At 44.9% G+C, this 13,918-nt stretch overlaps 1 protein-coding gene across 1 annotated transcript in view; it reads left to right on the plus strand.

The window, feature by feature from the left end:
- UHRF1 (ubiquitin like with PHD and ring finger domains 1) overlaps window positions 1-13,220 on the plus strand; it is a 29,662-nt gene extending 16,442 nt beyond the window's left edge. Inside the window, exons 10-17 of the mRNA XM_015825493.2 lie at window positions 1,315-1,419; window positions 3,746-3,852; window positions 5,598-5,760; window positions 6,605-6,742; window positions 6,845-6,947; window positions 7,059-7,216; window positions 9,779-9,877; window positions 13,057-13,220. Of these exons, the coding sequence (XP_015680979.1) occupies window positions 1,315-1,419; window positions 3,746-3,852; window positions 5,598-5,760; window positions 6,605-6,742; window positions 6,845-6,947; window positions 7,059-7,216; window positions 9,779-9,877; window positions 13,057-13,203 (1,020 nt within the window). The 3' untranslated portion in view covers window positions 13,204-13,220. The remainder of the gene's footprint in view (window positions 1-1,314; window positions 1,420-3,745; window positions 3,853-5,597; window positions 5,761-6,604; window positions 6,743-6,844; window positions 6,948-7,058; window positions 7,217-9,778; window positions 9,878-13,056) is intronic.
- The last annotated feature ends 698 nt before the right edge of the window (window positions 13,221-13,918 follow it).

Here is a 13,918-nt window from a genome sequence, read left to right on the forward strand (position 1 = left end):
AAATTCAGAGTCCAGGTGAGAGGCTGCTATGAGGAAGCCTTAAGAACGTGCAGAAGTTCTTAACTGGGTGTCAGTGGGTAAAGGGTTCGAGTCTGAAGGAAAAGGGAATAGAAGGGAAAAACTAAACCTTGTTGGCCAGCACTGTAACGTTTAAAGGAGGAGTCTGCAACCTTGACAACTTTAAGACTTGTGGACTTCAGCTCCCAGAATTCTGGGAGCTGAAGTCCACAAGTCTTAAAAGTTGTCAAGGTTGCAGACCCCTGCTTTAAAGAGTGCCAGATACACACTTGGTTCATATTGGTAGTCTTTGCTTAATGATTCATCCTTCAGTGACTGTTCAGAGTTATGCTGAACCCAATAAAATGGCATGCTACCCCTTTCTTGAAGTTACAACTGACACACACGCGCTCACACACAACCAGAGAGAGAGAAACACATACCCTGATCACAAATTGTGGAAATCTTTTGGGAAAAATGTACAGTAGAAATGCCACCTTTGGTTAAATTTCTACCCATTTTCCTTCTAATTTCTTTATAACTGTAGACTTGTTCACTTAATAATACTATTTTACATCGCTTTCTGGGCGACCAGTCAACTTTTTGCACCGTGACTTTAATTTTATTACTTTTTACAAGCTCGCTAAATGAAAGAACACAGAAAAACCCAACCAACTTGATAGCAATCACATAACACACTGACAAATGCCCTCCTCTCGGCTTCAATACATGACATCAATAACTGAATCCTACCGTGATCAGATTGGTTCATTGCCAAAACAAGATGACACCCGATTGGCTCTCTAAACACTCATGCTCTTTGGCTACAATCAGATGAAGGAAAGCTCCCTGATATCAACCTAAGCAAGCTGGGCTTCCTTTACTGGTTATTTGGCTGTAACTTTTCATAGACTACAGCACAGATAATTGAACAAACTTTGTTGCATTACATTCTTGATTAAATTATGTTTCCATTGATATATAATTTTATGGTACTGCTCCCAAACAAAAGTGGTGTTATTAGACAGCAAACCTCAAAAATACAGTTTTCCTAAAAGGTTTCCACAATTTTGGCCACTACTATAGACGTAATACAGCAAATTCCAACATATAGCAGTTACAGCAGGAAACGGATGAGACACACACTCCAGCAAAAGCCTTCCCTTTTATACTCAGGCTCTTAGAGGGATACAGACCCTGCTTGCTCTTAAAGGGATACAGACACCTGCTGAGTCATCTACCTTATGTTACATTACATCAGCTGTTTAGCTATTAAATTAATAACCTTGACTTGTGACCTTGCCTTTATCCCATCAGGTGAGCGAGTCGGGGGTCCACCGGCCTCACGTTGCAGGGATTCACGGCAGGAGCAACGATGGCGCCTATTCTTTAGTCCTGGCGGGCGGATACGAAGACGACGTAGTAAGTGCCATTGTTGCATCTCTCAATGCTGCCCTCATTATTCGAAGTCCCAGCGCCAACGAGATGTTTGTATTTCAACTACATTAAATTAGTTGAATTTAATTACTTAGCTTGAGTAATTAATTGGTTATTACAGAACGGAATTATTTGCCTCTGAGCCATTTTGAGAGCCCCTACCGTAGGTAACTGCCAAGATAACCTGGCCTGTGATTCTTCTGCTGACTTTTCTTCCCTTCATCACCCCTTAAATTAGCAACTGATGCCATTTCCCCTGAGCTTCTGCTTAGTGCACAGTCAAACCCTGAAATTGGTTCTTTGGGTTCAAGAAAATTGATTTAATAACTAAAGGCTAGGGTGGGCTCGTTTGCAAGGGAGGGCTGCCAGCTCTGCATTAGTTGGAATTAAATTGTCACGTTTCCGTTCTAGTCCGAAGGTGAAACAGAATTGCCTGATCATGGACTAAGATGGTTTATTTGTTTACTGGGCTTAGATGTTGCTCTCCAGTCTTAACACCCTCTGAGCTGTGCACGTAGGTGATACGCTATTTGAACGAAAATAAATGTAAGAAATGACAACGTTAAAGAGAATACCAGGGCTTGGCTTACTTGCTTAAGAGCCAAGTTTGAAACGACGGTCCCTCACAGTTGCTGCTGTTGCCCAGGGAATTCTGGGATCTGAAGTCTTAAAAGTTGTTGAGATCGAGAAACACTGATCTAGTTAGCTCTTATTTGGGGGGAGTCGGATCAGAGCAACCTGGAGTCTTCCAAAATGGGAAGAGGTGCTGTTTCTTATTCTTTTCTTTTTTTTTTTAAAACAGCCATTGAGTGCAAAAGGAATGTGTCGTGTGGTGCTGTTGCATCTTTTTGGTTTTGTGTGTGTATAATAAAATTAATCGTCTGGGCCGGCCCTGAAATATAGAAACCAGCGCTCAGGCCAAAGACTACTCATTTGTATTGATATAAAAAGAAGAAATAATTGTATATACAGTAGTGGCCAAAATTGTGGAAACCTTTTGGGAAAAGTGTATTTTTGAGGTTTGATGGCTAATAACACCACTTTTTTTGGAGTAGTACCATAAAATTATATATCAATGGAAAGATAATTGAATCAAGAATGTAACGCAACCAAGTTTGTTCAATTATCTGTACTGTATTCTATGAAAAGTTGTAGCCAAATAACCAGTAAAGGAAGCCCAGCTTGCTTAGGTTGATATCAGGGAGCTTTCCTTCATCTGATGGTAGCCAATGAGCATGAGTGTTTAGAGAGCCAATCAGGTGTCATCTTGTTTTGGCAATGAGCCAATCAGATCATAGGAGGATCCAGTTATTGATGTCCTGTACTGAAACTGAGGGGAGGATATTTATCAGTGTGTTATGTGATCGCTATCAAGTTGGTTGGTTTTTTTTTTTGTTCTTTCATTAACTGAGCTTGTAAAACGTAATAAAACTAAAGTAATGGTGCAAAGAGTTGACCGGTTGCCCAGAAAGCGATGTAAAATAGTATTATTAAGTGAACAAGGTTACAGTTATAAAGAAATTAGAAGAAAAATGGGTGGAAACTTAACCAAAGGTGGCATTTCTACTGTACACTTTTGCCAAAAGGTTTCACAATTTTGGCCACTACAGGTAGTCCTCGAGTTAAGACCGTAATTAAGCCTGGTAATTACGGTCATAAGTCATGACAGTTGTCAAGCAGACCACCATGGACCTGGACTCTACTTCGTTATCTTTTTTGCAACAACTGTTAAGCGAACCAATTGTTTGCCATGGGCTTGTTTTTGCCAGAAACTAGAAGTAAAAGCCGGTTTCAAGGAAACCACCATAAACATAAACCTCAGTCATGTGACCATGGGGCAGAGCAAATGGGCATAATCCCATTTGCTGACCATCGAAAATGTGGTCATGTGATCTTGGGAAGGAACCAACAGCAGAACTTTGAAACTGGGCCATCAGTAGCTTTGGGGATGTCTGTTGTAACTTGGAATAGTTGGTAAGCGACTGGTTGAAAGTTGAGGACTATGTGTATTGAGTAAGCTGTGGTGTAGCAAAGCTAGAACTCGGGGTCAAAACCTCCTTTGCAAATGTTCACAACTGGAGGAACTCAGAGCAGTTTGCCAAGCAAATCCTGAATTACGCCAAGTTGGAGAAATATTTCAGTGTTCTACAGGCACCGTGCTAAAAACATTGCCTGCCAATTAAGACAGGCAAGCAAATATCCAAACCAAAATCAGCGTCAAGTGCCAAAATCCAATTTATTCATGTGCTCGAGTGACCAGCTGAGTGGCATTTTTTCCACCCCTGGATTGAACCATCTGAATATATTTCAGGATCATGGAAATTCTTTCACTTACACGGGGAGTGGAGGCCGTGACCTTTCGGGAAACAAACGGACAGCTGAACAGTCTTGCGATCAAAAACTTACAAAAATGAACAGGTGAGGAGAACCCCCCCCCAAGGAATTCTGTAAAAGATGGGGAGCGAACGGAGCTTAAACCTGTCTGATATCTCCGAGCAGTTTTTAGAATCGCATTTATAATTCAGCGGCTGCTTAGTGGCTTGTCTGCAGCAGGGAAAGTCTTCCGGTTTGCTGCGCGGCCGCCATGGATGCCTGGGAGACGAGCTCCGTCTTCCCCGTCCAGTTTCGCATTGCTGGGGGACCCTGAAAAGGGTCAAAAGTCACCCCATAGAGGCGACCAGCAAGGAGGGGTTCTCGCTGGATCACGGGAGTATTTTTGAAGTTTCTATTCTTGTGCAATTATTCTCATGTACCTGATACTGTGCCATTGCACACCTGTTTTGTATTATTGGAATCATGTTCTTTGCTCATGAACATCCACCAATGTAAGATATAGCTCTCCATAAAGCTGTGCAGCTGGATGGAAAGTAACTCAACCAAATAGCTGATGAATTATATATCCAATGCTTACAAATGTTCACCTTAGACCTAAATCAGTATCTCTCAACCGTGACAACTTTTAAGACTAGGGGACTTCAATTCCCAGAATTCTCCAGCCAGCCATGGTGGCTGGGGAATTCTGGGTGTTGAAGTCCACGTGTCTTAAAAATGCTAAGGTTGAGGAACATCGATTTAGGATATACTAACATGTGTAAATGCATGGCGGTTGCCAGACACCTATTTTTTCTTCATAACAGAGTTGGAAGGGACCTTGGAGGTCTTCTAGTCCAACTCTTGCACAAGCAGGAGACCCTATATAGCAGGGGTCTTCAAACTTGGCCCTTTTATGACATGTGGACTTCAACTCCCAGAATTCCTCCGCCAGGCACACTGGCTGAAAAATTCTGGGAGTTGAAGTCCACAAGTCATAAAAGGGCCAAGTTTGGAGACCCCTGCTATATACCATTTCAGACAAATGGTTGTCCAATTTCTTCTTAAAAACTTCCAGTGCTAGAGCACCCACAATGTCTGAAGGCAATCTATTCCACTGGCTGATTGTTCTCACTGTCAGAAAAATTCTCCCTAGTTGTAGCTTGCTTCTCTCCTTGATTAGTTTCCATCCGTTGCTTCTTGTTCTGCCTTCAGGCACTTTGGAAAATAGGTTGATCCCCCTCTTCTTTGTGGCAGCTTCTCAGATATTGGAACACTGCTATCATGTCACCCCCCATCCGTCTTTTCATTAGACTAGACCAGGGGTAGGCAACCTTGGCTCTTTTATGGCTGGTGGACTTCAACTCCCAGAATTCCTGAGCCAGCATGGCTCAGCTTGGAAACCTCTCCCTTTCCCCTTAGCATGGCTGGCTCAGGAATTCTGGGAGTTGAAGTCCACGCGTCGTAAAAGAGCCAAGGTTGCCTACCCCTGGACTAGACATACCCATTTCTAGCAACTGTTCTTTATGTGTTTTAATCTCCAGAACTTTAATCATCCTAGTTGCTCTTCTGTATACTCTTTCTAGAGTCTCAACCTCTTTTTTTATATCGTGGGAACAAAAACGATGCAATATTCCCAGTGTGGCCTTACCACGGCATTATAATGTAGTATTTTCACTTGATAATACCGCATTATAATATGACTGGAGTGACTGGGTGCTGGTTGTAAATCACTTCTCTCAATGTTGTAAGTTTGAATGGTTGCTAAATGAATAACTGTAAGTGGAGGCCTGCCCCTAGAAGGGGAGGTCAGGGAAGACCCTCAAGCCCCTGTGTCTGTTCACGCTTGGCAGAGCCCTGGCCCTGAACTGCAGCGCACCGATTAACGATAAAGAGGGTGCCGAAGCCAAGGACTGGCGAGCCGGGAAACCAGTTCGGGTGGTACGGAATGTGAAGGGAGGCCGATACAGCAAATATGCCCCCACAGATGGAAATCGCTACGATGGGATCTATAAGGTACCATTCGGTTGGTTTGTAAATGGGGCCCCAAAGTTTGGGGAAAGGAGGGGTTGTGCCTGGCCATTTCATTTCAGCTTTTATCTTTACTTTTACTTTACTTTACCCTTACCTTTACTTTACTTTACCCTTATCTTTACTTTACTTTACCCTTACCTTCACTTTACTTTACTTTTTATTATTTTTTTATGTCCCACCTTTATTATTTTTGCAAATAACTCAAGGCGGTGCACAAACCTAATGTTCCTTCCTTCTTTGCTCCACAGCAACTGTCCTACGAGGTGGGTTGGGCTAAGATAGAGGGGCCCAAAGTCCCCCAGCTGGCTTTCATGCCTAAGGTGGGACTAGAACTCACCCTCTCCTGGTGATTGGCCCAAAGTCCCCCAGCCGGCTTTCATGCCTAAGGTGGGACTAGAACTCACCCTCTCCTGGTGATGGGCCCAAAGTCACGCAGCTGGGTTTCATTCCTAAGGCAGGACTAGAACTCACAATCTCCTGGTGATTGGCCCAAAGTCACTCAGCCGGGTTTCATACCCATGGCAGGACTAGAACTCACTGTCTCCTGGTGATGGGCCAAAGTCACCCAGCCAGCTTTCATGCCTAAAGCAGGACTAGATCTCACCCTCTCCTGGTGATGGGCCCAAAGTCCCCCAGCCGGCTTTCATATTTAAGGCGGAACTAGAACTCACCGTCTCCTGGTGATGGGCCTAAAGTCACCCAGCTGGCTTTCATGCCTAAGGCGGGACTAGAACTCACCGTCTCCTGATTTCTAGCCTGGTACCTTAACCACTACACCAAATGATTTTTATAGAACTGAAACCTGTTTCTCTGTTTCCTTTTAAAGGTAGTTAAGTATTGGCCTGAAACGGGGAAATCTGGCTTTCTGGTCTGGCGTTACATGCTCAGGAGAGACGACGAAGAGCCAGCCCCTTGGACCCGAGAAGGCAAAGAGAGGATGAAGAAGCTTGGTCTGACAATGCAGGTACACAGCAGCCTCTTGTGAAGGGTGCCACGAGCCAAGATCCACCATTTTTGACAGACGGTGGTTGTGTCCCAACTAACTTTTTCCTCACCCCTGATTTAGTATCCCGAAGGGTACCTGGAAGCCGTTGCCAACAAAGATAAAGAGAACAGCAAGAAAATAGAAGAAGAAACCCCAGGGCAAGGGAAGAGAAAAAGGAAATCTGGTAAGTGATCTTCTGGAATTGAGTTGCCTGCATATCTTTTTTTTTGAAGTCGCTCTTTGATGAATGAATTGAATGAATGAAATAAATCCTGTACGGTTGTGCACTTTCCAGGAAACGATTCGGACCTCTGTGTCTCTCCTGCCACTACCCCGAAGAAGACTAAAGTCGAAGTCTACAAACTCACTCCCCAGCAGAAGGCTCTTATCAAAGACGACGAAGCCAACATCAAGTTGTGGAATGAAGCACTAGAAGCCCTGAAGGAGGGACCGGTACGTAGGGAGGGCATCACTGAGGGTCCCTGATGATGGCTGTTGTGGTTGGCTTTGGGGATGACCTGGTCTTTGGGTGCCGTGGAATGAAATAACAGGATTATTATCAATGAGAGGAAATGATTTTTTAAGCATTGTTGGAAAAGCCCATCGGGACCTGAACTGCTGCCTGTCAATAAATTTACCCCACAGGGAGAAAAACCAACAGAAGAAAATATTTGTAGCTCAGGGTTGAACTGTGAAGGTCCTTAGTGCTCTCTGAGCTGGGTTGTTTTCTTGCAAACATTTCAGGACCCAACTAGGCAATGTCATCAGTGCTAGAAGGGAGTGGGGAGGAGGAGGTGGGGTCCTTGGTGCTCTTTGAGCTTGGTTGTTTTCTTGCAGACGTTTCAGGACCCAACTAGGCAACGTCACCAGTTCTAGAATGGAGTAGGGTTTGCTCTTGTTTATGTATAGTAGCTTGCCCTGCCAGGATTGGCGGGACTGTGGTTTTCTCCTTCATAGTTTCTCGACTGGGGTTAGGGTTAGGGTTACTGGGGTTGGGGTATTGATTACTTCCCAAATGTTTGTCTAGGGTTAATCCCTGCTTCTCTGGGTGTTGGATTTTAATTATGCTTCCTTTTGGACTCTGCTTTAAATGCAAAGTTTCACAGATTGCTCATCAAGCCATCGTCTGTGGGCTTCTTGTGCTCTCTGAGCTTGGCGGGTTTTCTTGCAGACATTTCATGAACCAACTAAATAACACCATCAGTTGTCAAGGTATAGATTTAACAGCTAACCGGTTTATGTAATGTAGGATGTAAGATGTAATGTAATGCATGGAAATAGCTCAGCAGGGTCTGCGTCTCTTTAAGAGCCTTTGTATAAAGGGAAGGCTCGGCTGATGTGTTCTCTTCCGTTTCCTGCTGTAATTGTGGTTTGTTGGATCCTGCTGTATTAGCACATGTATGTATATCAGTGATGGCGAACCTTTTAGAGACCGAGTGCCCAAAACTCGGCCCCGCCCCCACCTTGCGCCCCCGCACCACCCCCTGCCCCACTCCGTCCCCTGCTCTGCCCACCCGCAGGGCCACCCACCGCCTCCACAGCCTACTGATCGCCCAGGTGGCCCAGCAGCACCATGGCAGCTACACCCTCCACCCGTGTCCCGCAGCATCAACTGCGCGACGGGGTGCAAGGGCGGAGCCTTGTCCCCGCTGCCTGGCTGCCATGTCCTTGGCTGCGCTGCTTTGTGCGGGCCACGCTAGGGGGCGACTCCTCTGGGGGGGCTACTGATGAGGGGGCCGCGGGGGGAGGCGGGGCTGAGGCGATGGCGCAAGTTTCCACAGAGAGGGCTCTGAGTGCCGCCTCTGCCAAAGGTTCGCCACCACTGATATATATTTTATTGAAGAGAACATGATTAGGCTCTGAGCTAAGAAAACAGCCAAGCTCAGAGAGCACCAAGGACCCCTCAGTCCTTCTCCTCCTCCAGTTCACAAACCCCACTCCTTCTACCACTGATGTTATCTAGTTGGGTAACACACGTCTGCAAGAAAACAGACAAACTTACAGAGCAACAAGGACATCCCCCCCTCCCCAGGAAAAACAGTGCCAGGTTTTTAGTTCAGGCTGATCTTTTGCTTTGGTCAGATGGCTCTGCTTGCTTGCCTTCTCTGTCTTTTTCTCCCATGTTGAAATAGCTTCTTTGTGCTCTTTAGGCCAACTCACTCAAACCGTTTAAGTGCCGAAAGACTCTGGAACGGGATGCTCAGGCTGCATCAGTACAGGAAGTCCGTTGGTTTAGTCACTGTTCGAAGTTAACAACGGCACTGGGAAAAAGCGACTTATGACCGTTTTTCACGCTTAATGACTTGTAACGTCCCCACGGTCACGTGATCCAAATTCAGACATTTGGTCATTGGCACATATTTATGACGGCTGCAGTGTCCCCGGTGTGTGCGTGCGTGTGTGTGTCACGTAGTCCCCTTTTCGATGGAGTCATATTCATTTAACAGCCATGGTGGGACTAATTTAACAACTGCAGCGATTCACTTCACAACTACGGCAAGAAAAATTGTAAAATGGGGCAAAACTCACAATAATAATGATGATGATGATGATGATGATGATGATGTTGGAAGGGATCTTGGAGGTCACCTAGTCCAGCCTCCTGCTCAGGCAGGAAACCCTACGCCATTTCAGACAAATGGCTGTCCAGTCTCTTCTTAAAAACCTCCACTGTTGGAGCATTCACCACTTCTGGAGGCAGGTTGTTCCACTGGTTAATTGTTCTAACTGTCAGGAAGTTTCTCCTTAGTTCTAGGTTGCTTCTCTCCTTCATTAGTTTCCATTTCCTGCCTTCAGGCGCCTTGGAGAGTAGCTTGACTCCCTCTTCTTTGGGGCAGCCCGTGAGATATTGGAGCACTGCTATCCTGTCCCCCCTCGTCTTTCTCTTCGTTAAACTAGACAGACCCAATTCCAGCAACCGTTCCTTATATGTTTTAGCCTCCAGTCCCCTGATCCTCTTTGTTGCTCTTCTCTGCACTCTGTACTCTGAATGACCTTCCTTCTCTCTCCTGGCAGAAATTCCTGAACAAAGTGGAAGAAACCTTTCTGTGCATTTGCTGTCAAGAGGTGGTTTTCCGACCAATCACCACGGTGTGCCAGCACAACGTATGCAAGGTGAGCAGTTGTCGTGTTTCGCGTTGGTCTGCAAAGGGGGTCCAGGGCTTTGCTTCAGCGGCTTCTGGTAGGCAGGGCATCAGTGGGACGGGGCGACGATGGAAAGGATAGGCAGTCCTCAACTTACGGCCACAATTCCCTCCATAACTTTCCTTATTGAGGGATGTGGCCATTAAGCGAGTCGCGCCTGATATTATCACCTTTTTTTCCTTTTCTTTCTTTCTTTTTCTTTCTTTTTTTTTTTTTGCGGGGGTCGTTAACCGAATTTGGATTCCCCCGTTGAGTTTGCTAGTCTTTTCCATTGCACAGTAGATCTGCCCTTTAGAGTTGTGTTTCGATCGGAGGAACATGTGCCTGCCCTCTGGTGTCTTAATGAGATGAGAGAGGAAGTGTCAGGGGTGAAGCATTGTGACCACACACCAAGTTCTAGTTAAAATGGTATATTGCTCAAGCTTTTACACAAGAATCTATCAACCAACGGTCAGCACTAAATTGGGGTTGAGTAAGAGTCAACCGAATTCAAGGAGGGCTGGCCTCGCATCGCCTGGGGCAGGGGCTCTTTTATGACCTGTGGACTTCAATCTCCAGAGTTCCAGAACCATCCATGCTGACTTGGGAATTCTGGGAGTTGAAGTCCACAAATCATAAAAGAGCCAAGGTTCCCTACCCCTGGCTTGGGGGGGGGGTGAACCTAAGGTCTCCAGGCTGATTCCTCTCTTGACTCCTCTTCCTCCAGACTCTACCTTTTAAGCATGATATAGGACAGGGGTCTTCAAACCTGGCCCTTTTATGACTTGTGGACTTCAACTCCCAGAATTCCTCAGCCAGGCACATTTAAATTTACATTTTTATCATCCTCCAGAAAGGAAAAACACAAGATAGTCCAGGCACATAGGCATATCCTGAGGTAAATCAAACTATACAGAACACACAGAGGAAAAAAAGGCGGGGAAAAAGGGAAACGCTCCCTTCATACCCACAGCAGCCAATCAGAGTGTAGATTGCCTCACGCATGAGTCAGCACTCTCTAATTCAGGGGTCTTCAAACTTGGCCCTTTTATGACTTGTGGACTTCAACTCCCAGAATTCCTCAGTCAGGCATGCTAGCTGAAGAATTCTGGGAGTTGAAGTCCACAAGTCATAAAAGGGCCAAGTTTGAAGACCCCTGATATAGGAGAAGAAAAAGTCAATAGGACATTTCTCATGGTTTTGGAAAGAAAAGCTTTTATCCCTGACCAGATTACACCTATCCGTGTTTATTAGGGCTGTGGAATGAGAAACTCCAGAGATTTCATAAAAGGAGGGGTCTTTGGTGCCCTCTGAGCTTGCTTATTCTCTTGCAAACAAGCTTGCTTGTTTTCTTGTAAACCCCTGTCTGTGTGTGTGTGGGGGGGGTTGGTCTTAGGGATTCTGAGGGAAAAGGAAGAGGTTTCCAAGCTGAGCCATGCCTGCTCAGGAATTCTGGGAGTTGAAGTCCACGAGTCATAAAAGAACCAAGGTTGCCTACCCCTGCCTTAGGTCCTGTTCCTGGTGACCAGAAGTCATATTAGGAAGATTTGGAGTGGGTTAAAATGGAAAGGAGAGAGAGGGCACCTTTACTTCTAGCCGTCTTCCAGGAAGTAATAAAAAAGGCTTAACAACCATTTCACAAGTACTCCATCCGTATAACTTATTCCAGTGTTGCTTTATTTAAGGAATTAATCACCCTAGGAGCTGAATAAAGCTGAAAGACCAGTTGTCCAGGGATTTGGTTTATGGCTGTTTATCTTGGGATGGCTGAGCACCATAAAGAGTCACAAGATGAATATGTCTCATTGAAAGGAGAGTTGCAGGAGAGCTCTGTTGAGGTGCTGTTAGACATACTGATGATGATGATGATATGATGATGATGAAGTTGGAAGGGACCTTGGAGGTCATCTAGTCCAACCCCCTGCTCAGGCAGGAAACCGTATACCATTTCGGACAAATGGCTATCCAGTCTCTTCTTAAAAACTTCCAGTGTGGGAGCATTCACCGCTTCTGGAGGCAGGTTGTTCCACTGATTAATTGTTCTAACTGTCAGGAAGTTTCTCCTTAGTTCCAGGTTGCTTCTCTCCTTGATTGTTGCCTCTCTGCTCCTCGTTTGTTTCAGGGTCCCCTGAAGAACGGCTACACGCCAACTAAGTTGAGAGTCTGCCTGATAGAACTTGAACCCGTGCTCTGTTTATCCCCTTAACGTTTCGCTGAACAAGCAGTGAATCCCAACAGCGTCCCAGACCCCCTTCTCGTTCTGGCTCGTTTTGCTAGAATAAAAACCTGAACACATTTTACAAGTGGTCCTCAAATTGTGACAGGTCCTCACTTTTGTGACGGTTGCAGCATCCCCAGGGTCAAGCGATCAGAGTTTGAGCGTGTGGCAACCGGCACGCATTTGCGACAGTCGGAGCATCCTGGGATCAAGTGATTGCCCTTTGCGGCCTTCCCCAGGGCCTTGCAAGAAGCAAAGGCAACAGGGGAAGCCATGTTCACTTAATGACTGCGGTGGTCGCTTAATGACGATAATGGAATGTATGGATGATTTTGGGGTATGAGCGGAAGAGAGGCGGGCTAGGAAACCAATCAGACACGAGAGGCAGGAGGTCCCGACGGCAATGGTGAAAGCAGAATTCACTTAACAACTGGAGCACAACAGGTTGTAAAAACTGGGTGCCACCCATCTAGCAGCTGCCTCACTTAGCAACGGAAGTTCCTGTCCCAATGATGGCGGTGAGCTGAGGACCACCTGTATGTGGAACTAATTTGACACCCGAATTAGAAATATTTGTTACAGAAAGTATTGGAAATCTAAATAGAACAACAAAAAGGTTTAGATTATAACTCTTCCGCCCAAAACACATAATTTATGGGTACCTTTTTTTTAAAACTTTTCACCCAATATCTATTTTTATGCTTTTTAAAAAAATAAATAAATAATTAAATGTTTCGCAGAAGCAGCGCTTGAATCTTAATCCTGCTCTCCTCCATCCAGGCTTCTTCAGCTTATGTAGAACTTCCACAATTAAAATTTAAATAGATTTGTTCCACTGGATTTACATTTTTAATCTTCTTTTGGATTAAATCTTCTCCGGGAAGGATTAGGTCGATCAAAGTTGTTGTTTAAGCAGAAGTCCCGTTGTTAGCTTTTGTCTGTTTTCTTCTAGGACTGCCTGGATCGATCTTTTCGAGCAAAAGTGTACAGCTGCCCAGCCTGCCGCTACGATCTCGGCACAAACTATACGATGGAAGTCAATCAACCACTGCAGGATCTTCTAAATCAGCTCTTCCCAGGTTACGGCAGCGGGCGGTGATTCCGTAAAGCACTTCTCATTTCCGTTTTTTTTTTTTAAAGTCTTGTTCTGTTTTTGTCTTGCCCCTTCGGGAAACAAAAAAACAACAACAAAAAACCTTGTGTGATTTTGGTGGGGTTTTATTTAAATAAATAACCTTTTGGAAAAACTTCTGTCTCCGTTCCCCCTTCCCAAGCCCCTGAAAGCTAAAATAGAGGAACTTGCTTATATATATAAATATATATATATAAAAATTATTATTTTGGTAGCATTTTCATTGTCGGTTAGCATATAAACGGATCAGAGCATAGGTTTTGAAGGGAACCTTCCATTGCTTGTCACAAACCTGCTATTAAATTGGGGCAAAGCATTCTCTCGTGAAACAGAAATCTTGTGTGTAGCTCGATTGCTAGAACAATCTTCTGAAGCAATGGATCCAGGGCCATGAATCTGAAGTGTTTTAATTGTTTTTTTAAGGCAGCATTTTGGGTGCTTGTGTGTAACGTGGCTTGGGCTTCAGCATTTTCCCTCGGTTGCGTTGAGACTCCCATTCTTTTATTTGCCTGTATATTTTTTTAAAAAACAAGTTCTTCCTTATCAACTGTTTGTCTTAAGAGCCTTTATGCAAAATGGCTACCTCTGCTTTCTGTTTTTGTGGTGTCTTATGGGAACATATAAAAAGCCATTTAAAAGGACAGTTTAATGGTCCTCTTTTGCTGATCAGACTGATCTCTGA

The sequence above is a fragment of the Protobothrops mucrosquamatus genome, unplaced genomic scaffold (genome assembly GCF_001527695.2).
Source record: "Protobothrops mucrosquamatus isolate PMUCROS unplaced genomic scaffold, P.Mucros_1.0 scaffold2662, whole genome shotgun sequence".
NCBI lineage: Eukaryota > Metazoa > Chordata > Lepidosauria > Squamata > Viperidae > Protobothrops > Protobothrops mucrosquamatus.